Here is a 25,220-nt window from a genome sequence, read left to right as displayed (position 1 = left end):
CCTTTTATCTTTCTGTTCTCCCTCGTCTGTCTCTGTCTAACTGTCAGAGTCCAGGTGTGACAACTTGTCCTTTTATCTTTCTGTTCTCCCTCGTCTGTCTCTGTCTAACTGTCAGAGTCCAGGTGTGACAACTTGTCCTTTTATCTTTCTGTTCTCCCTCGTCTGTCTCTGTCTAACTGTCAGAGTCCAGGTGTGACAACTTGTCCTTTTATCTTTCTGTTCTCCCTCGTCTGTCTCTGTCTAACTGTCAGAGTCCAGGTGTGACAACTTGTCCTTTTATCTTTCTGTTCTCCCTCGTCTGTCTCTGTCTAACTGTCAGAGCCCAGGTGTGACAACTTGTCCTTTTATCTTTCTGTTCTCCCTCGTCTGTCTCTGTCTAACTGTCAGAGTCCAGGTGTGACAACTTGTCCTTTTATCTTTCTGTTCTCCCTCGTCTGTCTCTGTCTAACTGTCAGAGTCCAGGTGTGACAACTTGTCCTTTTATCTTTCTGTTCTCCCTCGTCTGTCTCTGTCTAACTGTCAGAGTCCAGGTGTGACAACTTGTCCTTTTATCTTTCTGTTCTCCCTCGTCTGTCTCTGTCTAACTGTCAGAGTCCAGGTGTGACAACTTGTCCTTTTATCTTTCTGTTCTCCCTCGTCTGTCTCTGTCTAACTGTCAGAGTCCAGGTGTGACAACTTGTCCTTTTATCTTTCTGTTCTCCCTCGTCTGTCTCTGTCTAACTGTCAGAGTCCAGGTGTGACAACTTGTCCTTTTATCTTTCTGTTCTCCCTCGTCTGTCTCTGTCTAACTGTCAGAGCCCAGGTGTGACAACTTGTCCTTTTATCTTTCTGTTCTCCCTCGTCTGTCTCTGTCTAACTGTCAGAGTCCAGGTGTGACAACTTGTCCTTTTATCTTTCTGTTCTCCCTCGTCTGTCTCTGTCTAACTGTCAGAGTCCAGGTGTGACAACTTGTCCTTTTATCTTTCTGTTCTCCCTCGTCTGTCTCTGTCTAACTGTCAGAGTCCAGGTGTGACAACTTGTCCTTTTATCTTTCTGTTCTCCCTCGTCTGTCTCTGTCTAACTGTCAGAGCCCAGGTGTGACAACTTGTCCTTTTATCTTTCTGTTCTCCCTCGTCTGTCTCTGTCTAACTGTCAGAGTCCAGGTGTGACAACTTGTCCTTTTATCTTTCTGTTCTCCCTCGTCTGTCTCTGTCTAACTGTCAGAGTCCAGGTGTGACAACTTGTCCTTTTATCTTTCTGTTCTCCCTCGTCTGTCTCTGTCTAACTGTCAGAGTCCAGGTGTGACAACTGGTCCTTTTATCTTTCTGTTCTCCCTCGTCTGTCTCTGTCTAACTGTCAGAGTCCAGGTGTGACAACTGGTCCTTTTATCTTTCTGTTCTCCCTCGTCTGTCTCTGTCTAACTGTCAGAGTCCAGGTGTGACAACTTGTCCTTTTATCTTTCTGTTCTCCCTCGTCTGTCTCTGTCTAACTGTCAGAGTCCAGGTGTGACAACTTGTCCTTTTATCTTTCTGTTCTCCCTCGTCTGTCTCTGTCTAACTGTCAGAGTCCAGGTGTGACAACTTGTCCTTTTATCTTTCTGTTCTCCCTCGTCTGTCTCTGTCTAACTGTCAGAGTCCAGGTGTGACAACTTGTCCTTTTATCTTTCTGTTCTCCCTCGTCTGTCTCTGTCTAACTGTCAGAGTCCAGGTGTGACAACTTGTCCTTTTATCTTTCTGTTCTCCCTCGTCTGTCTCTGTCTAACTGTCAGAGTCCAGGTGTGACAACTTGTCCTTTTATCTTTCTGTTCTCCCTCGTCTGTCTCTGTCTAACTGTCAGAGTCCAGGTGTGACAACTTGTCCTTTTATCTTTCTGTTCTCCCTCGTCTGTCTCTGTCTAACTGTCAGAGTCCAGGTGTGACAACTTGTCCTTTTATCTTTCTGTTCTCCCTCGTCTGTCTCTGTCTAACTGTCAGAGTCCAGGTGTGACAACTTGTCCTTTTATCTTTCTGTTCTCCCTCGTCTGTCTCTGTCTAACTGTCAGAGTCCAGGTGTGACAACTTGTCCTTTTATCTTTCTGTTCTCCCTCGTCTGTCTCTGTCTAACTGTCAGAGTCCAGGTGTGACAACTTGTCCTTTTATCTTTCTGTTCTCCCTCGTCTGTCTCTGTCTAACTGTCAGAGTCCAGGTGTGACAACTTGTCCTTTTATCTTTCTGTTCTCCCTCGTCTGTCTCTGTCTAACTGTCAGAGTCCAGGTGTGACAACTTGTCCTTTTATCTTTCTGTTCTCCCTCGTCTGTCTCTGTCTAACTGTCAGAGTCCAGGTGTGACAACTTGTCCTTTTATCTTTCTGTTCTCCCTCGTCTGTCTCTGTCTAACTGTCAGAGCCCAGGTGTGACAACTTGTCCTTTTATCTTTCTGTTCTCCCTCGTCTGTCTCTGTCTAACTGTCAGAGTCCAGGTGTGACAACTTGTCCTTTTATCTTTCTGTTCTCCCTCGTCTGTCTCTGTCTAACTGTCAGAGTCCAGGTGTGACAACTTGTCCTTTTATCTTTCTGTTCTCCCTCGTCTGTCTCTGTCTAACTGTCAGAGTCCAGGTGTGACAACTTGTCCTTTTATCTTTCTGTTCTCCCTCGTCTGTCTCTGTCTAACTGTCAGAGTCCAGGTGTGACAACTTGTCCTTTTATCTTTCTGTTCTCCCTCGTCTGTCTCTGTCTAACTGTCAGAGTCCAGGTGTGACAACTTGTCCTTTTATCTTTCTGTTCTCCCTCGTCTGTCTCTGTCTAACTGTCAGAGCCCAGGTGTGACAACTTGTCCTTTTATCTTTCTGTTCTCCCTCGTCTGTCTCTGTCTAACTGTCAGAGTCCAGGTGTGACAACTTGTCCTTTTATCTTTCTGTTCTCCCTCGTCTGTCTCTGTCTAACTGTCAGAGTCCAGGTGTGACAACTTGTCCTTTTATCTTTCTGTTCTCCCTCGTCTGTCTCTGTCTAACTGTCAGAGTCCAGGTGTGACAACTTGTCCTTTTATCTTTCTGTTCTCCCTCGTCTGTCTCTGTCTAACTGTCAGAGTCCAGGTGTGACAACTTGTCCTTTTATCTTTCTGTTCTCCCTCGTCTGTCTCTGTCTAACTGTCAGAGTCCAGGTGTGACAACTTGTCCTTTTATCTTTCTGTTCTCCCTCGTCTGTCTCTGTCTAACTGTCAGAGTCCAGGTGTGACAACTTGTCCTTTTATCTTTCTGTTCTCCCTCGTCTGTCTCTGTCTAACTGTCAGAGTCCAGGTGTGACAACTTGTCCTTTTATCTTTCTGTTCTCCCTCGTCTGTCTCTGTCTAACTGTCAGAGTCCAGGTGTGACAACTTGTCCTTTTATCTTTCTGTTCTCCCTCGTCTGTCTCTGTCTAACTGTCAGAGTCCAGGTGTGACAACTTGTCCTTTTATCTTTCTGTTCTCCCTCGTCTGTCTCTGTCTAACTGTCAGAGCCCAGGTGTGACAACTTGTCCTTTTATCTTTCTGTTCTCCCTCGTCTGTCTCTGTCTAACTGTCAGAGTCCAGGTGTGACAACTTGTCCTTTTATCTTTCTGTTCTCCCTCGTCTGTCTCTGTCTAACTGTCAGAGTCCAGGTGTGACAACTTGTCCTTTTATCTTTCTGTTCTCCCTCGTCTGTCTCTGTCTAACTGTCAGAGTCCAGGTGTGACAACTTGTCCTTTTATCTTTCTGTTCTCCCTCGTCTGTCTCTGTCTAACTGTCAGAGTCCAGGTGTGACAACTTGTCCTTTTATCTTTCTGTTCTCCCTCGTCTGTCTCTGTCTAACTGTCAGAGTCCAGGTGTGACAACTTGTCCTTTTATCTTTCTGTTCTCCCTCGTCTGTCTCTGTCTAACTGTCAGAGTCCAGGTGTGACAACTTGTCCTTTTATCTTTCTGTTCTCCCTCGTCTGTCTCTGTCTAACTGTCAGAGTCCAGGTGTGACAACTTGTCCTTTTATCTTTCTGTTCTCCCTCGTCTGTCTCTGTCTAACTGTCAGAGTCCAGGTGTGACAACTTGTCCTTTTATCTTTCTGTTCTCCCTCGTCTGTCTCTGTCTAACTGTCAGAGTCCAGGTGTGACAACTTGTCCTTTTATCTTTCTGTTCTCCCTCGTCTGTCTCTGTCTAACTGTCAGAGTCCAGGTGTGACAACTTGTCCTTTTATCTTTCTGTTCTCCCTCGTCTGTCTCTGTCTAACTGTCAGAGTCCAGGTGTGACAACTTGTCCTTTTATCTTTCTGTTCTCCCTCGTCTGTCTCTGTCTAACTGTCAGAGTCCAGGTGTGACAACTTGTCCTTTTATCTTTCTGTTCTCCCTCGTCTGTCTCTGTCTAACTGTCAGAGCCCAGGTGTGACAACTTGTCCTTTTATCTTTCTGTTCTCCCTCGTCTGTCTCTGTCTAACTGTCAGAGTCCAGGTGTGACAACTTGTCCTTTTATCTTTCTGTTCTCCCTCGTCTGTCTCTGTCTAACTGTCAGAGTCCAGGTGTGACAACTTGTCCTTTTATCTTTCTGTTCTCCCTCGTCTGTCTCTGTCTAACTGTCAGAGTCCAGGTGTGACAACTTGTCCTTTTATCTTTCTGTTCTCCCTCGTCTGTCTCTGTCTAACTGTCAGAGTCCAGGTGTGACAACTTGTCCTTTTATCTTTCTGTTCTCCCTCGTCTGTCTCTGTCTAACTGTCAGAGTCCAGGTGTGACAACTTGTCCTTTTATCTTTCTGTTCTCCCTCGTCTGTCTCTGTCTAACTGTCAGAGTCCAGGTGTGACAACTTGTCCTTTTATCTTTCTGTTCTCCCTCGTCTGTCTCTGTCTAACTGTCAGAGCCCAGGTGTGACAACTTGTCCTTTTATCTTTCTGTTCTCCCTCGTCTGTCTCTGTCTAACTGTCAGAGTCCAGGTGTGACAACTTGTCCTTTTATCTTTCTGTTCTCCCTCGTCTGTCTCTGTCTAACTGTCAGAGTCCAGGTGTGACAACTTGTCCTTTTATCTTTCTGTTCTCCCTCGTCTGTCTCTGTCTAACTGTCAGAGTCCAGGTGTGACAACTTGTCCTTTTATCTTTCTGTTCTCCCTCGTCTGTCTCTGTCTAACTGTCAGAGCCCAGGTGTGACAACTTGTCCTTTTATCTTTCTGTTCTCCCTCGTCTGTCTCTGTCTAACTGTCAGAGTCCAGGTGTGACAACTTGTCCTTTTATCTTTCTGTTCTCCCTCGTCTGTCTCTGTCTAACTGTCAGAGTCCAGGTGTGACAACTTGTCCTTTTATCTTTCTGTTCTCCCTCGTCTGTCTCTGTCTAACTGTCAGAGTCCAGGTGTGACAACTTGTCCTTTTATCTTTCTGTTCTCCCTCGTCTGTCTCTGTCTAACTGTCAGAGCCCAGGTGTGACAACTTGTCCTTTTATCTTTCTGTTCTCCCTCGTCTGTCTCTGTCTAACTGTCAGAGCCCAGGTGTGACAACTTGTCCTTTTATCTTTCTGTTCTCCCTCGTCTGTCTCTGTCTAACTGTCAGAGCCCAGGTGTGACAACTTGTCCTTTTATCTTTCTGTTCTCCCTCGTCTGTCTCTGTCTAACTGTCAGAGTCCAGGTGTGACAACTTGTCCTTTTATCTTTCTGTTCTCCCTCGTCTGTCTCTGTCTAACTGTCAGAGTCCAGGTGTGACAACTTGTCCTTTTATCTTTCTGTTCTCCCTCGTCTGTCTCTGTCTAACTGTCAGAGCCCAGGTGTGACAACTTGTCCTTTTATCTTTCTGTTCTCCCTCGTCTGTCTCTGTCTAACTGTCAGAGTCCAGGTGTGACAACTTGTCCTTTTATCTTTCTGTTCTCCCTCGTCTGTCTCTGTCTAACTGTCAGAGTCCAGGTGTGACAACTTGTCCTTTTATCTTTCTGTTCTCCCTCGTCTGTCTCTGTCTAACTGTCAGAGCCCAGGTGTGACAACTTGTCCTTTTATCTTTCTGTTCTCCCTCGTCTGTCTCTGTCTAACTGTCAGAGCCCAGGTGTGACAACTTGTCCTTTTATCTTTCTGTTCTCCCTCGTCTGTCTCTGTCTAACTGTCAGAGTCCAGGTGTGACAACTTGTCCTTTTATCTTTCTGTTCTCCCTCGTCTGTCTCTGTCTAACTGTCAGAGTCCAGGTGTGACAACTGGTCCTTTTATCTTTCTGTTCTCCCTCGTCTGTCTCTGTCTAACTGTCAGAGTCCAGGTGTGACAACTTGTCCTTTTATCTTTCTGTTCTCCCTCGTCTGTCTCTGTCTAACTGTCAGAGTCCAGGTGTGACAACTTGTCCTTTTATCTTTCTGTTCTCCCTCGTCTGTCTCTGTCTAACTGTCAGAGCCCAGGTGTGACAACTTGTCCTTTTATCTTTCTGTTCTCCCTCGTCTGTCTCTGTCTAACTGTCAGAGTCCAGGTGTGACAACTGGTCCTTTTATCTTTCTGTTCTCCCTCGTCTGTCTCTGTCTAACTGTCAGAGCCCAGGTGTGACAACTTGTCCTTTTATCTTTCTGTTCTCCCTCGTCTGTCTCTGTCTAACTGTCAGAGTCCAGGTGTGACAACTTGTCCTTTTATCTTTCTGTTCTCCCTCGTCTGTCTCTGTCTAACTGTCAGAGTCCAGGTGTGACAACTGGTCCTTTTATCTTTCTGTTCTCCCTCGTCTGTCTCTGTCTAACTGTCAGAGTCCAGGTGTGACAACTTGTCCTTTTATCTTTCTGTTCTCCCTCGTCTGTCTCTGTCTAACTGTCAGAGTCCAGGTGTGACAACTTGTCCTTTTATCTTTCTGTTCTCCCTCGTCTGTCTCTGTCTAACTGTCAGAGCCCAGGTGTGACAACTTGTCCTTTTATCTTTCTGTTCTCCCTCGTCTGTCTCTGTCTAACTGTCAGAGTCCAGGTGTGACAACTTGTCCTTTTATCTTTCTGTTCTCCCTCGTCTGTCTCTGTCTAACTGTCAGAGTCCAGGTGTGACAACTTGTCCTTTTATCTTTCTGTTCTCCCTCGTCTGTCTCTGTCTAACTGTCAGAGTCCAGGTGTGACAACTTGTCCTTTTATCTTTCTGTTCTCCCTCGTCTGTCTCTGTCTAACTGTCAGAGTCCAGGTGTGACAACTTGTCCTTTTATCTTTCTGTTCTCCCTCGTCTGTCTCTGTCTAACTGTCAGAGCCCAGGTGTGACAACTTGTCCTTTTATCTTTCTGTTCTCCCTCGTCTGTCTCTGTCTAACTGTCAGAGTCCAGGTGTGACAACTTGTCCTTTTATCTTTCTGTTCTCCCTCGTCTGTCTCTGTCTAACTGTCAGAGTCCAGGTGTGACAACTTGTCCTTTTATCTTTCTGTTCTCCCTCGTCTGTCTCTGTCTAACTGTCAGAGTCCAGGTGTGACAACTTGTCCTTTTATCTTTCTGTTCTCCCTCGTCTGTCTCTGTCTAACTGTCAGAGTCCAGGTGTGACAACTTGTCCTTTTATCTTTCTGTTCTCCCTCGTCTGTCTCTGTCTAACTGTCAGAGTCCAGGTGTGACAACTTGTCCTTTTATCTTTCTGTTCTCCCTCGTCTGTCTCTGTCTAACTGTCAGAGTCCAGGTGTGACAACTTGTCCTTTTATCTTTCTGTTCTCCCTCGTCTGTCTCTGTCTAACTGTCAGAGTCCAGGTGTGACAACTTGTCCTTTTATCTTTCTGTTCTCCCTCGTCTGTCTCTGTCTAACTGTCAGAGTCCAGGTGTGACAACTTGTCCTTTTATCTTTCTGTTCTCCCTCGTCTGTCTCTGTCTAACTGTCAGAGTCCAGGTGTGACAACTTGTCCTTTTATCTTTCTGTTCTCCCTCGTCTGTCTCTGTCTAACTGTCAGAGTCCAGGTGTGACAACTTGTCCTTTTATCTTTCTGTTCTCCCTCGTCTGTCTCTGTCTAACTGTCAGAGTCCAGGTGTGACAACTTGTCCTTTTATCTTTCTGTTCTCCCTCGTCTGTCTCTGTCTAACTGTCAGAGCCCAGGTGTGACAACTTGTCCTTTTATCTTTCTGTTCTCCCTCGTCTGTCTCTGTCTAACTGTCAGAGTCCAGGTGTGACAACTTGTCCTTTTATCTTTCTGTTCTCCCTCGTCTGTCTCTGTCTAACTGTCAGAGCCCAGGTGTGACAACTTGTCCTTTTATCTTTCTGTTCTCCCTCGTCTGTCTCTGTCTAACTGTCAGAGTCCAGGTGTGACAACTTGTCCTTTTATCTTTCTGTTCTCCCTCGTCTGTCTCTGTCTAACTGTCAGAGCCCAGGTGTGACAACTTGTCCTTTTATCTTTCTGTTCTCCCTCGTCTGTCTCTGTCTAACTGTCAGAGTCCAGGTGTGACAACTTGTCCTTTTATCTTTCTGTTCTCCCTCGTCTGTCTCTGTCTAACTGTCAGAGTCCAGGTGTGACAACTTGTCCTTTTATCTTTCTGTTCTCCCTCGTCTGTCTCTGTCTAACTGTCAGAGTCCAGGTGTGACAACTTGTCCTTTTATCTTTCTGTTCTCCCTCGTCTGTCTCTGTCTAACTGTCAGAGTCCAGGTGTGACAACTTGTCCTTTTATCTTTCTGTTCTCCCTCGTCTGTCTCTGTCTAACTGTCAGAGTCCAGGTGTGACAACTTGTCCTTTTATCTTTCTGTTCTCCCTCGTCTGTCTCTGTCTAACTGTCAGAGTCCAGGTGTGACAACTTGTCCTTTTATCTTTCTGTTCTCCCTCGTCTGTCTCTGTCTAACTGTCAGAGTCCAGGTGTGACAACTTGTCCTTTTATCTTTCTGTTCTCCCTCGTCTGTCTCTGTCTAACTGTCAGAGCCCAGGTGTGACAACTTGTCCTTTTATCTTTCTGTTCTCCCTCGTCTGTCTCTGTCTAACTGTCAGAGTCCAGGTGTGACAACTTGTCCTTTTATCTTTCTGTTCTCCCTCGTCTGTCTCTGTCTAACTGTCAGAGTCCAGGTGTGACAACTTGTCCTTTTATCTTTCTGTTCTCCCTCGTCTGTCTCTGTCTAACTGTCAGAGTCCAGGTGTGACAACTTGTCCTTTTATCTTTCTGTTCTCCCTCGTCTGTCTCTGTCTAACTGTCAGAGTCCAGGTGTGACAACTTGTCCTTTTATCTTTCTGTTCTCCCTCGTCTGTCTCTGTCTAACTGTCAGAGTCCAGGTGTGACAACTTGTCCTTTTATCTTTCTGTTCTCCCTCGTCTGTCTCTGTCTAACTGTCAGAGTCCAGGTGTGACAACTTGTCCTTTTATCTTTCTGTTCTCCCTCGTCTGTCTCTGTCTAACTGTCAGAGTCCAGGTGTGACAACTTGTCCTTTTATCTTTCTGTTCTCCCTCGTCTGTCTCTGTCTAACTGTCAGAGTCCAGGTGTGACAACTTGTCCTTTTATCTTTCTGTTCTCCCTCGTCTGTCTCTGTCTAACTGTCAGAGCCCAGGTGTGACAACTTGTCCTTTTATCTTTCTGTTCTCCCTCGTCTGTCTCTGTCTAACTGTCAGAGCCCAGGTGTGACAACTTGTCCTTTTATCTTTCTGTTCTCCCTCGTCTGTCTCTGTCTAACTGTCAGAGCCCAGGTGTGACAACTTGTCCTTTTATCTTTCTGTTCTCCCTCGTCTGTCTCTGTCTAACTGTCAGAGCCCAGGTGTGACAACTTGTCCTTTTATCTTTCTGTTCTCCCTCGTCTGTCTCTGTCTAACTGTCAGAGTCCAGGTGTGACAACTTGTCCTTTTATCTTTCTGTTCTCCCTCGTCTGTCTCTGTCTAACTGTCAGAGTCCAGGTGTGACAACTTGTCCTTTTATCTTTCTGTTCTCCCTCGTCTGTCTCTGTCTAACTGTCAGAGCCCAGGTGTGACAACTTGTCCTTTTATCTTTCTGTTCTCCCTCGTCTGTCTCTGTCTAACTGTCAGAGTCCAGGTGTGACAACTTGTCCTTTTATCTTTCTGTTCTCCCTCGTCTGTCTCTGTCTAACTGTCAGAGTCCAGGTGTGACAACTTGTCCTTTTATCTTTCTGTTCTCCCTCGTCTGTCTCTGTCTAACTGTCAGAGTCCAGGTGTGACAACTTGTCCTTTTATCTTTCTGTTCTCCCTCGTCTGTCTCTGTCTAACTGTCAGAGCCCAGGTGTGACAACTTGTCCTTTTATCTTTCTGTTCTCCCTCGTCTGTCTCTGTCTAACTGTCAGAGCCCAGGTGTGACAACTTGTCCTTTTATCTTTCTGTTCTCCCTCGTCTGTCTCTGTCTAACTGTCAGAGCCCAGGTGTGACAACTTGTCCTTTTATCTTTCTGTTCTCCCTCGTCTGTCTCTGTCTAACTGTCAGAGCCCAGGTGTGACAACTTGTCCTTTTATCTTTCTGTTCTCCCTCGTCTGTCTCTGTCTAACTGTCAGAGCCCAGGTGTGACAACTTGTCCTTTTATCTTTCTGTTCTCCCTCGTCTGTCTCTGTCTAACTGTCAGAGTCCAGGTGTGACAACTTGTCCTTTTATCTTTCTGTTCTCCCTCGTCTGTCTCTGTCTAACTGTCAGAGCCCAGGTGTGACAACTTGTCCTTTTATCTTTCTGTTCTCCCTCGTCTGTCTCTGTCTAACTGTCAGAGTCCAGGTGTGACAACTTGTCCTTTTATCTTTCTGTTCTCCCTCGTCTGTCTCTGTCTAACTGTCAGAGCCCAGGTGTGACAACTTGTCCTTTTATCTTTCTGTTCTCCCTCGTCTGTCTCTGTCTAACTGTCAGAGCCCAGGTGTGACAACTTGTCCTTTTATCTTTCTGTTCTCCCTCGTCTGTCTCTGTCTAACTGTCAGAGTCCAGGTGTGACAACTTGTCCTTTTATCTTTCTGTTCTCCCTCGTCTGTCTCTGTCTAACTGTCAGAGTCCAGGTGTGACAACTTGTCCTTTTATCTTTCTGTTCTCCCTCGTCTGTCTCTGTCTAACTGTCAGAGTCCAGGTGTGACAACTTGTCCTTTTATCTTTCTGTTCTCCCTCGTCTGTCTCTGTCTAACTGTCAGAGTCCAGGTGTGACAACTTGTCCTTTTATCTTTCTGTTCTCCCTCGTCTGTCTCTGTCTAACTGTCAGAGTCCAGGTGTGACAACTTGTCCTTTTATCTTTCTGTTCTCCCTCGTCTGTCTCTGTCTAACTGTCAGAGTCCAGGTGTGACAACTTGTCCTTTTATCTTTCTGTTCTCCCTCGTCTGTCTCTGTCTAACTGTCAGAGCCCAGGTGTGACAACTTGTCCTTTTATCTTTCTGTTCTCCCTCGTCTGTCTCTGTCTAACTGTCAGAGCCCAGGTGTGACAACTTGTCCTTTTATCTTTCTGTTCTCCCTCGTCTGTCTCTGTCTAACTGTCAGAGTCCAGGTGTGACAACTTGTCCTTTTATCTTTCTGTTCTCCCTCGTCTGTCTCTGTCTAACTGTCAGAGTCCAGGTGTGACAACTTGTCCTTTTATCTTTCTGTTCTCCCTCGTCTGTCTCTGTCTAACTGTCAGAGCCCAGGTGTGACAACTTGTCCTTTTATCTTTCTGTTCTCCCTCGTCTGTCTCTGTCTAACTGTCAGAGCCCAGGTGTGACAACTTGTCCTTTTATCTTTCTGTTCTCCCTCGTCTGTCTCTGTCTAACTGTCAGAGTCCAGGTGTGACAACTTGTCCTTTTATCTTTCTGTTCTCCCTCGTCTGTCTCTGTCTAACTGTCAGAGCCCAGGTGTGACAACTTGTCCTTTTATCTTTCTGTTCTCCCTCGTCTGTCTCTGTCTAACTGTCAGAGTCCAGGTGTGACAACTTGTCCTTTTATCTTTCTGTTCTCCCTCGTCTGTCTCTGTCTAACTGTCAGAGCCCAGGTGTGACAACTTGTCCTTTTATCTTTCTGTTCTCCCTCGTCTGTCTCTGTCTAACTGTCAGAGCCCAGGTGTGACAACTTGTCCTTTTATCTTTCTGTTCTCCCTCGTCTGTCTCTGTCTAACTGTCAGAGTCCAGGTGTGACAACTTGTCCTTTTATCTTTCTGTTCTCCCTCGTCTGTCTCTGTCTAACTGTCAGAGTCCAGGTGTGACAACTTGTCCTTTTATCTTTCTGTTCTCCCTCGTCTGTCTCTGTCTAACTGTCAGAGCCCAGGTGTGACAACTTGTCCTTTTATCTTTCTGTTCTCCCTCGTCTGTCTCTGTCTAACTGTCAGAGTCCAGGTGTGACAACTTGTCCTTTTATCTTTCTGTTCTCCCTCGTCTGTCTCTGTCTAACTGTCAGAGTCCAGGTGTGACAACTTGTCCTTTTATCTTTCTGTTCTCCCTCGTCTGTCTCTGTCTAACTGTCAGAGTCCAGGTGTGACAACTTGTCCTTTTATCTTTCTGTTCTCCCTCGTCTGTCTCTGTCTAACTGTCAGAGTCCAGGTGTGACAACTTGTCCTTTTATCTTTCTGTTCTCCCTCGTCTGTCTCTGTCTAACTGTCAGAGTCCAGGTGTGACAACTTGTCCTTTTATCTTTCTGTTCTCCCTCGTCTGTCTCTGTCTAACTGTCAGAGTCCAGGTGTGACAACTTGTCCTTTTATCTTTCTGTTCTCCCTCGTCTGTCTCTGTCTAACTGTCAGAGCCCAGGTGTGACAACTTGTCCTTTTATCTTTCTGTTCTCCCTCGTCTGTCTCTGTCTAACTGTCAGAGTCCAGGTGTGACAACTTGTCCTTTTATCTTTCTGTTCTCCCTCGTCTGTCTCTGTCTAACTGTCAGAGTCCAGGTGTGACAACTTGTCCTTTTATCTTTCTGTTCTCCCTCGTCTGTCTCTGTCTAACTGTCAGAGTCCAGGTGTGACAACTTGTCCTTTTATCTTTCTGTTCTCCCTCGTCTGTCTCTGTCTAACTGTCAGAGCCCAGGTGTGACAACTTGTCCTTTTATCTTTCTGTTCTCCCTCGTCTGTCTCTGTCTAACTGTCAGAGCCCAGGTGTGACAACTTGTCCTTTTATCTTTCTGTTCTCCCTCGTCTGTCTCTGTCTAACTGTCAGAGCCCAGGTGTGACAACTTGTCCTTTTATCTTTCTGTTCTCCCTCGTCTGTCTCTGTCTAACTGTCAGAGCCCAGGTGTGACAACTTGTCCTTTTATCTTTCTGTTCTCCCTCGTCTGTCTCTGTCTAACTGTCAGAGTCCAGGTGTGACAACTTGTCCTTTTATCTTTCTGTTCTCCCTCGTCTGTCTCTGTCTAACTGTCAGAGCCCAGGTGTGACAACTTGTCCTTTTATCTTTCTGTTCTCCCTCGTCTGTCTCTGTCTAACTGTCAGAGTCCAGGTGTGACAACTTGTCCTTTTATCTTTCTGTTCTCCCTCGTCTGTCTCTGTCTAACTGTCAGAGCCCAGGTGTGACAACTTGTCCTTTTATCTTTCTGTTCTCCCTCGTCTGTCTCTGTCTAACTGTCAGAGCCCAGGTGTGACAACTTGTCCTTTTATCTTTCTGTTCTCCCTCGTCTGTCTCTGTCTAACTGTCAGAGCCCAGGTGTGACAACTTGTCCTTTTATCTTTCTGTTCTCCCTCGTCTGTCTCTGTCTAACTGTCAGAGCCCAGGTGTGACAACTTGTCCTTTTATCTTTCTGTTCTCCCTCGTCTGTCTCTGTCTAACTGTCAGAGTCCAGGTGTGACAACTTGTCCTTTTATCTTTCTGTTCTCCCTCGTCTGTCTCTGTCTAACTGTCAGAGCCCAGGTGTGACAACTTGTCCTTTTATCTTTCTGTTCTCCCTCGTCTGTCTCTGTCTAACTGTCAGAGTCCAGGTGTGACAACTTGTCCTTTTATCTTTCTGTTCTCCCTCGTCTGTCTCTGTCTAACTGTCAGAGCCCAGGTGTGACAACTTGTCCTTTTATCTTTCTGTTCTCCCTCGTCTGTCTCTGTCTAACTGTCAGAGTCCAGGTGTGACAACTTGTCCTTTTATCTTTCTGTTCTCCCTCGTCTGTCTCTGTCTAACTGTCAGAGCCCAGGTGTGACAACTTGTCCTTTTATCTTTCTGTTCTCCCTCGTCTGTCTCTGTCTAACTGTCAGAGTCCAGGTGTGACAACTTGTCCTTTTATCTTTCTGTTCTCCCTCGTCTGTCTCTGTCTAACTGTCAGAGCCCAGGTGTGACAACTTGTCCTTTTATCTTTCTGTTCTCCCTCGTCTGTCTCTGTCTAACTGTCAGAGTCCAGGTCAGATGTCCTAGGTGCTGCTGTAACCCCTCTTTCTCTCTCCCTGTTTGTCTCTCCCCCTTCTCTCTCCCCCTTCTCTCTCCCCTTCTCTCTCTCCCTGTTTCTCTCCCCCTTCTCTCTCTCCCTGTTTCTCTCCCCCTTCTCTCTCTCCCTGTTTGTCTCCCCCTTCTCTCTCTCCCTGTTTGTCTCCCCCCTTCTCTCTCTCCCTGTTTGTCTCCCCCTTCTCTCTCTCCCTGTTTGTCTCCCCCTTCTCTCTCTTCCCTTTGTCTCCCCCTTCTCTCTCCCTACATATCTCTCCCCCCTTCTCTCTCTCCCTGTATTTCTCTCCCCCTTCTCTCTCTTCCTGTTTGTCTCCCCCTTCTCTCTCTTCCTGTTTGTCTCCACCTTCTCTCTCTCCATTTGTCTCTCCCTGTTTCTCTCCCCCTTCTCTCTCTCCCTGTTTGTCTCCCCCTTCTCTCTCTCCTGTTTCAGGACCACATCTATAAGCTGATGAAGAGTGACAGCTACACACGGTACCTCCGCTCCAACGCTTACCAGAACCTTCTGATGGCCAGGAAGAAGGTGTGTCTGTTTCTCTGTGTGTCTCTGTTCGCCTGGGGCAGACTGCAGTTAGACACCAGTCCTCAGCATCTAACATAGTAAAGTGCTGCCCTCTGTTGGAGATTTCCAGGTTCTGCAGTCAGTAAACTACTGTATGGTCTGAATCAGTGACATCGCTGACTTCTGTCCTCTGCTTTATTTTAAACTATTTTCTGCCTCCTCTCCTCTCTTCCCTCCTCTTCTCTTCCCATGATGCTTTGTGCCCAAGCCTGAGACGGAGCAGCAGCAGGGAAGACGCACCTCTCTGGAGAAGTTCACACGCAGCGTGGTCAGTGGCTCTACTTCCTGTTCTGTTCTGTTCTGTTCTGTCACTCTGTCTGTCTCACCTATACATAATAGATTAATCCGACCACTACTTTGTTTCAAAACTTGTCACCTTAAACCAACAAGGCAACCATCATATTAATTCCCTCCTCTCTTCAGGGAAAGTCACTGACGGGCAAGCGGCTGACGGGCCTGATGTCCTGAACCAGGCCTGGGGCTAGAGTAAGACAGCCATGCCCACTGGAGCTGATCCACTGTGGGGAGAGTGGTGTTGAGGCTTAGAGGCCTTACTGGGGCCTGGACACAACGTCGCCCACATAACTGACTCCAGATCAGTTTCCTGAGCTCCAGCGGAGGACAGACATCATGCAATAAGTCACTTAGATCTGACACTGGGCGAGTGGCTGCGTCTCAAGTGGCACCATGTCGTCTTATATAGTGCACTATTTCTGACTAGAGCCCATGTGATTTGTGCAATCCATACAAGAAAGTGTACACTTTGGAGACTGGCAACATCCTAGCCTGGGCCTTAGTCTAAAGTAGTGGAGACTGGCAACATCTTATCCTGGGCCTTAGTCTAAAGTAGTGGAGACTGGCAACATCCTAGCCTGGGCCTTGGTCTAAAGTAGTGGCGACTGGCAACATCCTAGCCTGGGCCTTAGTCTAAAGTAGTGGAGACTGGCAACATCCTAGCCTGGGCCTTAGTCTAAAGTAGTGGAGACTGGCAACATCTTATCCTGGGCCTTAGTCTAAAGTAGTGGAGACTGGCAACATCCTAGCCTGGGCCTTAGTCTAAAGTAGTGGAGACTGGCAACATCATAGCCTGGGCCTTAGTCTAAAGTAGTGGAGACTGGCAACATCCTAGCCTGGGCCTTAGTCTAAAGTAGTGGAGACTGGCAACATCCTATCCTGGGCCTTAGTCTAAAGTAGTGGAGACTGGCAACATCCTAGCCTGGGCCTTAGTCTAAAGTAGTGGAGACTGGCAACATCCTAGCCTGGGCCTTAGTCTAAAGTAGTGGAGACTGGCAACATCCTAGCCTGGGCCTTAGTCTAAAGTAGTGGAGACTGGCAACATCCTAGCCTGGGCCTTAGTCTAAAGTAGTGGAGACTGGCAACATCCTAGCCTGGGCCTTAGTCTAAAGTAGTGGAGACTGGCAACATCCTAGCCTGGGCCTTGGTCTAAAGTAGTGGAAACTGGCAACATCCTAGCCTGGGCCTTAGTCTAAAGTAGTGGAGACTGGCAACATCCTAGCCTGGGCCTTAGTCTAAAGTAGTGGAGACTGGCAACATCCTAGCCTGGGCCTTAGTCTAAAGTAGTGGAGACTGGCAACATCATAGCCTGGGCCTTAGTCTAAAGTAGTGGAGACTGGCAACATCCTAGCCTGGGCCTTAGTCTAAAGTAGTGGAGACTGGCAACATCCTAGCCTGGGCCTTAGTCTAAAGTAGTGGAGACTGGCAACATCCTAGCCTGGGCCTTGGTCTAAAGTAGTGGAAACTGGCAACATCCTAGCCTGGGCCTTAGTCTAAAGTAGTGGAGACTGGCAACATCCTAGCCTGGGCCTTAGTCTAAAGTAGTGGAGACTGGCAACATCCTAGCCTGGGCCTTGGTCTAAAGTAGTGGAAACTGGCAACATCCTAGCCTGGGCCTTAGTCTAAAGTAGTGGAGACTGGCAACATCCTAGCCTGGGCATTAGTCTAAAGTAGTGGAGACTGGCAACATCCTAGCCTGGGCCTTAGTCTAAAGTAGTGGAGACTGGCAACATCCTAGCCTGGGCCTTGGTCTAAAGTAGTGGAAACTGGCAACATCCTAGCCTGGGCCTTAGTCTAAAGTAGTGGAGACTGGCAACATCCTAGCCTGGGCCTTAGTCTAAAGTAGTGGAGACTGGCAACATCCTAGCCTGGGCATTAGTCTAAAGTAGTGGAGACTGGCAACATCCTAGCCTGGGCCTTAGTCTAAAGTAGTGGAGACTGGCAACATCCTAGCCTGGGCATTAGTCTAAAGTAGTGGAGACTGGCAACATCATAGCATGGGCCTTAGTCTAAAGTAGTGGAGACTGGCAACATCCTAGCCTGGGCCTTAGTCTAAAGTAGTGGAGACTGGCAACATCCTAGCCTGGGCCTTGGTCTAAAGTAGTGGAAACTGGCAACATCCTAGCCTGGGCCTTAGTCTAAAGTAGTGGAGACTGGCAACATCATAGCCTGGGCCTTAGTCTAAAGTAGTGGAGACTGGCAACATCCTAGCCTGGGCATTAGTCTAAAGTAGTGCACTATGAAGACAATAAGGTGCGATTTGGGACGCAGTCACTGTGTAGTTTATCAACATATAACTCTGCCCGCTCTCTCTCTCTCTCCCTCCCTGTCTCTCTCTCTCTCTCTCTCTCCCTCTGGCTCTCTCTCTCTCCCTCTGGCTCTCTCTCTCTCTCTCCCTCTGGCTCTCTCTGTCTCTCCCTCCCTGTCTCTCTCTCTCTCTGGCTATCTCTCTCTGGCTCTCTCTCTCTCTGGCTCTCTCTCTCTCTGGCTCTCTCTCTCTCTGGCTCTCTCTCTCTGGCTCTCTCTCTTTGTCTCTCCCTCTCTGTCTCTCTCCCTCTCTGGCTTTCTCTCTCTGTCTCTCCCTCTCTGTCTCTCCGTCTCTCCCTCTCTGTCTCTCCCTCTCTGTCTCTCCCTCTCTGGCTCTCTCCCTCTCTGGCTCTCTCCCTCTCTCTCTCTCTCTCTCTCTCTCTCCCTCTCTCTCTCTCTCTCCCTCCCTGTCTCTCTCTCTCTCTGGCTCTCTCTCTCTCTGTCTCTGGCTCTCTCTCTGTCTCTGGATCTCTCTCTCTCTGGCTCTGGCGCTCTCTCTCTCTGGCTCTCCCTCTCTGTCTCTCCCTCTCTGTCTCTCCCTCTCTGGCTCTCTCCCTCTCTGTCTCTCTGGCTCTCTCTCTCTCTGGCTCTCTCCCTCTCTGGCTCTCTCTCTCTGGCTCTCTCTCTCTGGCTCTCTCTCTCTCTGGCTCACTTTGGCTCTCTCTCTCTGGCTCTCTCTCTGTCTCTCTGGTTCCTTTAATAGATTCTATAACCAAACGGAACGTCAGACTTCTACTTTATCTCAGCTCATGTTACTACTGTATAAAACCTTTATTATATAAACATAAAAATGGTTAAATGATGTTTATAATGGATTTAGAATAAGCACCTTATCTTCCATTCGTCACTCTGAAGTAGACCAGTAGACCAGTATATGGAAAGGGGAACATAACGGTCTGTTCTGCTCTTTCTATTGAGTTTTTCAGCCTTGATTTGATTTTAGTTACTTAAAAAAAAATAAAAAAAAATAAAAAAAGAGTTTGAATGACTCACCCCTAATTAACAAAATAAAATAAAGATCCCCATTCCAAAATGTTGTTTGTTTTCTTTTTGTATTGGGCTGCATCTCAATCCACCGCATTTGTATTGGGATCCACCATATTTGTATTGGGCTGCGTCTCAATCCACCATATTTGTTTTGGGCTGCGTCTCAATCCACCGTATTTGTTTTGGGCTGCATCTCAATCCACCATATTTGTTTTGGGCTGCGTCTCAATCCACCATATTTGTTTTGGGCTGCGTCTCAATCCACCACATTTGTATTGGGATCCACCACATTTGTATTGGGCTGCATCTCAATCCACCACATTTGTATTGGGATGAGGTATCAGTTGAAAAAGAAATGATTGAAAGTAGAAAGTATAGATATACAGTACCAGTCAAACGTTTGGACACACCTACTCATTTGAGGGTTTTTCTTAATTTTTTTTTACTATTTTCTACATTGTAGAATAATAGTGACACATCAAAACTATGATATAACACCTATTGAATGGAATCATGTAGTAACCAAAAAAGTGTTAAACAAATTTAAATATATTTTGTATTTGAGATTCTTCAAAGTAGCCACCCTTTGCCTTGATGACAGCTTTGCACACACTTGGCATTCTCTCAACCAGGTTCACCTGGAATGCTTTACCAACAACGCATCGTGGAGTGCCTGGATACAGCCATTAGCCGTGGTATATTGGCCATATACCACAAACCCCCGATGTGCCTTATTGTCATTGTAAACTGGTTACCAATGTAATTAGAGCATTAAAATGAATGGTTTTGACATACCTGTGGTATACGGTCTGATATACCACGGCTGTCAGCCAATCAGCATTCATGGCTGGATATATATGTCCAGGCATCTTTCACAGTGATTGATACCACAAACAGACTGGCGCTAAGGTTCTCAACATGCTCAGGAAGACCTGATATCACAAACAGACTGGCCCTAAGGTTCTCAACATGCTCAGGAAGACCTGATACCACAAACAGACTGGCCCTAAGGTTCTCAACATGCTCAGGAACACCTGATACCACAAACAGACTGGCCCTAAGGTTCTCAACATGCTCAGGAAGACTACTAGTCAGGGAAAGCAGGGGTCACACGGGACCATTATAGAGAGGTCAGACGTCAGACCTGAAAAACAAGGATGTAATTGTGAGTGAAGGCTAAAAAAGTCCCTGAATGACCCCCAAGCTCTTACTAATATATATCAAGGTTAAAAGTTAAAAAGCCTTGGATGGTTTAACTATGACACAACAAACTGTTCCTTGTCTGTAATGATCACAGAGAAGGAACAGGTGTATAAATGTGCAGAGAGAGACGGAAGTACTAACACTCATGTACCATGTGAAGGTGAAAACCATAGGCCTACAAAATGGAGCCAGTAGATGCCTAGCTTTGACCTCGACTTGCACTAAGATGAGAGGTTTTTACAGATGTTTACATTCTAGTCATTTACAGCGGGATGCTGTTATCCCAGAACACATGTATTAACTAAAGAAATGTCAAACAGATGTCAGAGCAATATCACTAACCAGCTCAAACAAATGAATTAGTCAAGAGTTTAACCAAGGACTAAATCTTTATTTCAACACAGAAAAAAACTAAAACATACATACAAACGTTTAACAATGTACCCAAAACCGACACAAAATAGTATCCATATATAATTGATGGTCTCCAATATAAAACAAAATTATATTGACACACATATTTCTCAAGAGTGTGAAGTTGGCATGGTGATATAAACAGGAAGTTGTTAAAACAGCCCACATGGGGGGGGGGGGGGGGGGGTGAAACCAAGGAAACCATTCAGATGTTAATTAACATCATGGATGCATCTCAAAAATGGCATCTTATTCCTTATATTAGTGCACTACTGTTAACAAGGGCCCAAAAGTAGTGCACTATATAGGGAATAGGGTACCCTTTGGGTACTCGAGCGATATGCAGTATCTAGTCTACTTCATGATTGTCTGAGGAGAGAAACAATATCAAACACAAAAGCGCAAAAACAAAATAAGAAAATAGCTGTAAGACATTTCCAGTCATGACGTCGTCATTCATTTTTTAGCATTAAATACTTTTTTAAATTTTATTTTTCATTTTTTGAAAACAACATCGCTAAAAACAATTTCAGGTCTTCTACCACTGTTTCAGGATTGTGTTTCCGTGTTCTTTAAAATCTATCCAATAGTCCTATAATGTAATCTATAATGACCTTGTTCAGTGCAATCTATCGCCACCATGTTCACGTGGAAGAACGTGAATCGGTATATAAGAATTTTGGAAAGTTTTACAGTAAAAGTTTTGAATGATATACAAAGTGGAAGGGGAAGCCTATAAAACAAGTTGACATTTACTAAAACATAAGATACAAATGTACAAAAAAAACAACGGGCGCATGATAACGCGGACAATGCGAGGTATCCTACGCGCCAGTCGAACGATAGCCTTGTACCATTCACCGACTGAAACGTGGTGGTAGAGCTACGAGGTATGTGTCTTGTGTATGTTTGTGACCCAGTGTGAATGGATTGTGTCTCTATGTGAATATGTCTCTCTCTGGTCTATGGATGCAGTCCTATAATTGTCCGAATGTCCTACATCAATTTTCCCAACAACAACAACAACAAAGTTATTTAAATGACATGCTAAAACCTCTTGTATCTCTGTCATCTTGTATGGTAAGGTGATTTAGATAGGGGACTCTGAAGTCATCTTGTATGGTAAGGTGATTTAGATAGGGGACTCTGAAGTCCTCTTGTATGGGAACGTGATTTAGATAGGGGACTCTGAAGTAATCTTGTATGGTAATGTGATTTAGATAGGGGACTCTGAAGTCATCTTGTATGGTAATGTGATTTAGATAGGGGACTCTGAAGTCCTCTTGTATGGGAACGTGATTTAGATAGGGGACTCTGAAGTCATCTTGTATGGGAACGTGATTTAGATAGGGGACTCTGAAGTCCTCTTGTATGGGAACGTGATTTAGATAGGGGACTCTGAAGTCCTCTTGTATGGGAACGTGATTTAGATAGGGGACTCTGAAGTCATCTTGTATGGGAACGTGATTTAGATAGGGGACTCTGAAGTCCTCTTGTATGGGAACGTGATTTAGATAGGGGACTCTGAAGTCATCTTGTATGGGAACGTGATTTAGATAGCGGACTCTGAAGTCATCTTGTATGGGAACGTGATTTAGATAGGGGACTCTGAAGTCCTCTTGTATGGGAACGTGATTTAGATAGGGGACTCTGAAGTCCTCTTGTATGGGAACGTGATTTAGATAGGGGACTCTGAAGTCGTCTTGTATGGGAACGTGATTTAGATAGCGGACTCTGAAGTCCTCTTGTATGGGAACGTGATTTAGATAGGGGACTCTGAAGTCATCTTGTATGGGAACGTGATTTAGATAGGGGACTCTGAAGTCATCTTGTATGGGAACGTGATTTAGATAGGGGACTCTGAAGTCATCTTGTATGGGAACGTGATTTAGATAGCGGACTCTGAAGTCATCTTGTATGGGAACGTGATTTAGATAGGGGACTCTGAAGTCATCTTGTATGGGAACGTGATTTAGATAGGGGACTCTGAAGTCCTCTTGTATGGGAGCGTGATTTAGATAGGGGACTCTGAAGTCGTCTTGTATGGGAACGTGATTTAGATAGCGGACTCTGAAGTGGAGCACGGCTGCCACTGTGTTGCATTGCTTTCTCTATCAAACAAAGCATCCGTCCACAGCAACAGTCACAACAACCAGACATTTCGACCAGTTTTAAATGAATAACTGTTTAGATCGTTGTCATTGGGTACTTAGTATCCTAGTAACCACAAACTGGGATAAAAAAAAAAACTAACTGAAATATAAAATAGTGGCTGCAACGACCCCCTAAGAGGGATTGCGTTACACCTTGATAAAATGATGTCCTGTGAGTAATGCTATTTCAAATGTTCAATATGTCTTGGTGCAAAATATGAAAGAACGTCACTGTGAAATCTAAACAAGGACCGGAACTGGAAACGAAATCAAATGTTTGTCAAACAGACACAGACTCTCCTTGTCAGGCACATAAGTGTTTTTTGATCTCAGCTAAGACAAACATCTCTAGTTAGCTAACAGTCAGATGAGACGACATGGTACAACAGCAGTGTCAAACACTGTGGAACAAGATTACTATTTAAACGAATTACTCTACTTTGTGGATTTTTTTTATTAAATACATTTTTTTTTATAGCACAGAATGACATTTTGGTTCAAAGTGGTCCTGACCTATGTCGCTTAATTATGACCTCACATGATACCTGGTAAATCACTGGTGGAATGTATTTCCTGTTTGCCTGTTGGGTTCTGTCTGTGATTGGTTGGGAAGTTGTGAGGTAGAGAACTGATTGGCAGATAAGGATTGCATGTTGTAGAAGTGTTGCATCTGTAGGGTTGTGTTTCCATTTCAGAGGTAGAGGGTAGCACTTTCTCCTCACACAAGAAACTGAGAAAGTGAACGAGGTGAGATTGAACGTTACGCCCTGAGCCTGTAAATCCATTATGGTGTGTGTGATGCTATGGCTCTTCATAGGCTGAGGCCTTGTCCTTCAACAGATCCAAACACAGGTGACAGCTCCAGCTCCCTAGAGAGAGAGAGAGAGAGAGAGAGAGAGAGAGAGGAGGGTGGAGATGTAGAGAGAGAGATGTAGAGAGGGGGGGAGAGAGAGAGGAGGGGGAGAGAGGAGGGGGAGAGAGATGTAGAGAGGAGGGGGAGAGAGAGATGGCGGGGGGAGAGGAGGGGGAGAGAGAGCGATGTAGAGAGGAGGGGGAGGGAGAGAGAGATGTAGAGAGGAGGGGGAGGGAGAGAGAGAGAGCGATGTAGAGAGGAGGGGGAGAGAGCGATGTAGAGAGGAGGGGGAGAGAGAGCGATGTAGAGAGGAGGGGGAGAGAGAGTGATGTAGAGAGGAGGGGGAGGGAGAGAGAGCGATGTAGAGAGGAGGGGGAGGGAGAGAGAGCGATGTAGAGAGGAGGGGGAGGGAGAGAGAGCGATGTAGAGAGGAGGGGGAGGGAGAGAGAGCGATGTAGAGAGGAGGGGGAGGGAGAGAGAGCGATGTAGAGAGGAGGGGGAGGGAGAGAGAGCGATGTAGAGAGGAGGGGGAGGGAGAGAGAGCGATGTAGAGAGGGGAGAGAGAGTGATGTAGAGAGGGGAGAGAGAGCGATGTAGAGAGGGGAGAGAGAGCGATGTAGAGAGGGGAGAGAGAGCGATTTAGAGAGGAGGGGGAGGGAGAGAGAGCGATGTAGAGAGGAGGGGGAGGGAGAGAGCGATGAGAGCGATTTAGAGAGGAGGGGGAGGGAGAGAGATGAGGGGAGAGAGAGCGATGTAGAGAGGGGAGAGAGAGCGATTTAGAGAGGAGGGGGAGGGAGAGAGATGTAGAGAGGGGAGAGAGAGCGATGTAGAGAGGAGGGGGAGGGAGAGAGAGCGATGTAGAGAGGAGGGGGAGGGAGAGAGAGCGATGTAGAGAGGAGGGGGAGGGAGAGAGAGCGATGTAGAGAGGAGGAGGGAGAGAGCGATTTAGAGAGGAGGGGGAGGGAGAGAGATGTAGAGGGGAGAGAGAGCAATTTAGAGAGGAGGGGGAGGGAGAGAGAGATGTAGAGAGGAGGAGGGGAGAGAGATGTAGAGAGGAGGGGGAGAGAGATGTAGAGAGGAGGGGGAGAGAGAGATGTAGAGAGGAGGGGGAGAGAGATGTAGAGAGGAGGGGTTAGAGAGAGATGTAGAGAGGAGGGGGAGAGAGATGTAGAGAGGAGGAGGGGAGAGAGATGTAGAGAGGAGGGAGAGAGAGATGTAGAGAGGAGGGGGAGAGAGATGTAGAGAGGAGGGGGAGAGAGAGATGTAGAGAGGAGGGGGAGAGAGAGATGTAGAGAGGAGGGAGAGAGAGAGATGTAGAAAGGAGGGGGAGAGAGAGATGTAGAGAGGAGGGGGAGAGAGAGATGTAGAGAGGAGGGGGAGAGAGAGATGTAGAGAGGAGGGGGAGAGAGATGTAGAGAGGAGGGGGAGAGAGAAATGTAGAGAGGAGGGGGAGAGAGAAATGTAGAGAGGAGAGAGAGATGTAGAGAGGAGGGAGAGAGAGATGTAGAGAGGAGGGGGAGAGAGATGTAGAGAGGAGGGGGAGAGAGATGTAGAGAGGAGGGAGAGAGAGATGTAGAGAGGAGGGGGAGAGAGATGTAGAGAGGAGGGGGAGAGAGATGTAGAGAGGAGGGAGAGAGAGATGTAGAGAGGAGGGGGAGAGAGATGTAGAGAGGAGGGGGAGAGAGAGATGTAGAGAGGAGGGAGAGAGAGATGTAGAGAGGAGGGGGAGAGAGATGTAGAGAGGAGAGAGAGAGATGTAGAGAGGAGAGAGAAGGGGGGGGGTGAGTCAAAACACTTGATCTTCTTGTTGTGGACAAGAAATGCAACGCTGTGTTCATGTGCTGGTAGTTGTAAGTACTGTGCCTCTGTTTAATGTCTTGACGTTTGTCTTTATAATGTATACTGCACTGTCCAGTGGTCTTACCTTCAGGAGGTTTGGTCATGGGGGGCTTCAGACAGTACATGTGGTATCCTCTGTCACAGTCGTCACAGAACAACAGCTGGTCCTACAGAGACAAACACACAATGTTAACACAATGTGGTAACTGACACTGTGTGGTAACTGACACAATGTGGTAACTGACACTGTGTGGTAACTGACACAGGATGGTAACTGACACAATGTGGTAACTGACACAGGATGATAACTGACTGTGTGGTAACTGACACAGGATGGTAACTGACACAATGTGGTAACTGACACAGGATGGTAACTGACACAATGTGGTAACTGACACAGGATGATAACTGACTGTGTGGTAACTGACACAGGATGGTAACTGACACAGGGTGGTAACTGACACAGGGTGGTAACTGACACAATGTGGTAACTGACACAGTGTGGTAA

At 46.4% G+C, this 25,220-nt stretch overlaps 2 protein-coding genes across 3 annotated transcripts in view; one reads left to right on the top strand and one right to left on the bottom strand.

The window, feature by feature from the left end:
- The window catches only part of LOC110529169 (regulator of G protein signaling 6), a 127,116-nt gene extending 110,487 nt beyond the window's left edge, over positions 1 to 16,629 (top strand). The window contains exons 16-18 of the mRNA XM_090242467.1: positions 14,534 to 14,623; positions 14,871 to 14,930; positions 15,086 to 16,629. Coding sequence (XP_090098593.1) covers positions 14,534 to 14,623; positions 14,871 to 14,930; positions 15,086 to 15,130 — 195 coding nt within the window. The 3' untranslated portion in view covers positions 15,131 to 16,629. The remainder of the gene's footprint in view (positions 1 to 14,533; positions 14,624 to 14,870; positions 14,931 to 15,085) is intronic.
- Positions 16,630 to 19,823: 3,194 nt separating this feature from the next.
- dpf3 (double PHD fingers 3) overlaps positions 19,824 to 25,220 on the bottom strand; it is a 52,287-nt gene continuing 46,890 nt past the window's right edge. The window contains exons 10-11 of one of the 2 annotated variants that reach the window (XM_090242465.1): positions 24,798 to 24,879; positions 19,824 to 22,889 (exon numbers count right to left, since the gene is read on the bottom strand). In XM_090242465.1, the coding sequence (XP_090098591.1) occupies positions 22,822 to 22,889; positions 24,798 to 24,879 (150 nt within the window). In that variant the 3' untranslated portion in view covers positions 19,824 to 22,821. The remainder of the gene's footprint in view (positions 22,890 to 24,797; positions 24,880 to 25,220) is intronic. The other variant, XR_016497582.1, reaches the window with a different exon arrangement.

The sequence above is a fragment of the Oncorhynchus mykiss genome, chromosome 8 (genome assembly GCF_057628025.1).
Source record: "Oncorhynchus mykiss isolate SJ-2025 chromosome 8, ASM5762802v1, whole genome shotgun sequence".
NCBI lineage: Eukaryota > Metazoa > Chordata > Actinopteri > Salmoniformes > Salmonidae > Oncorhynchus > Oncorhynchus mykiss.
This window is presented reverse-complemented; position numbering and strand designations above follow the sequence as displayed.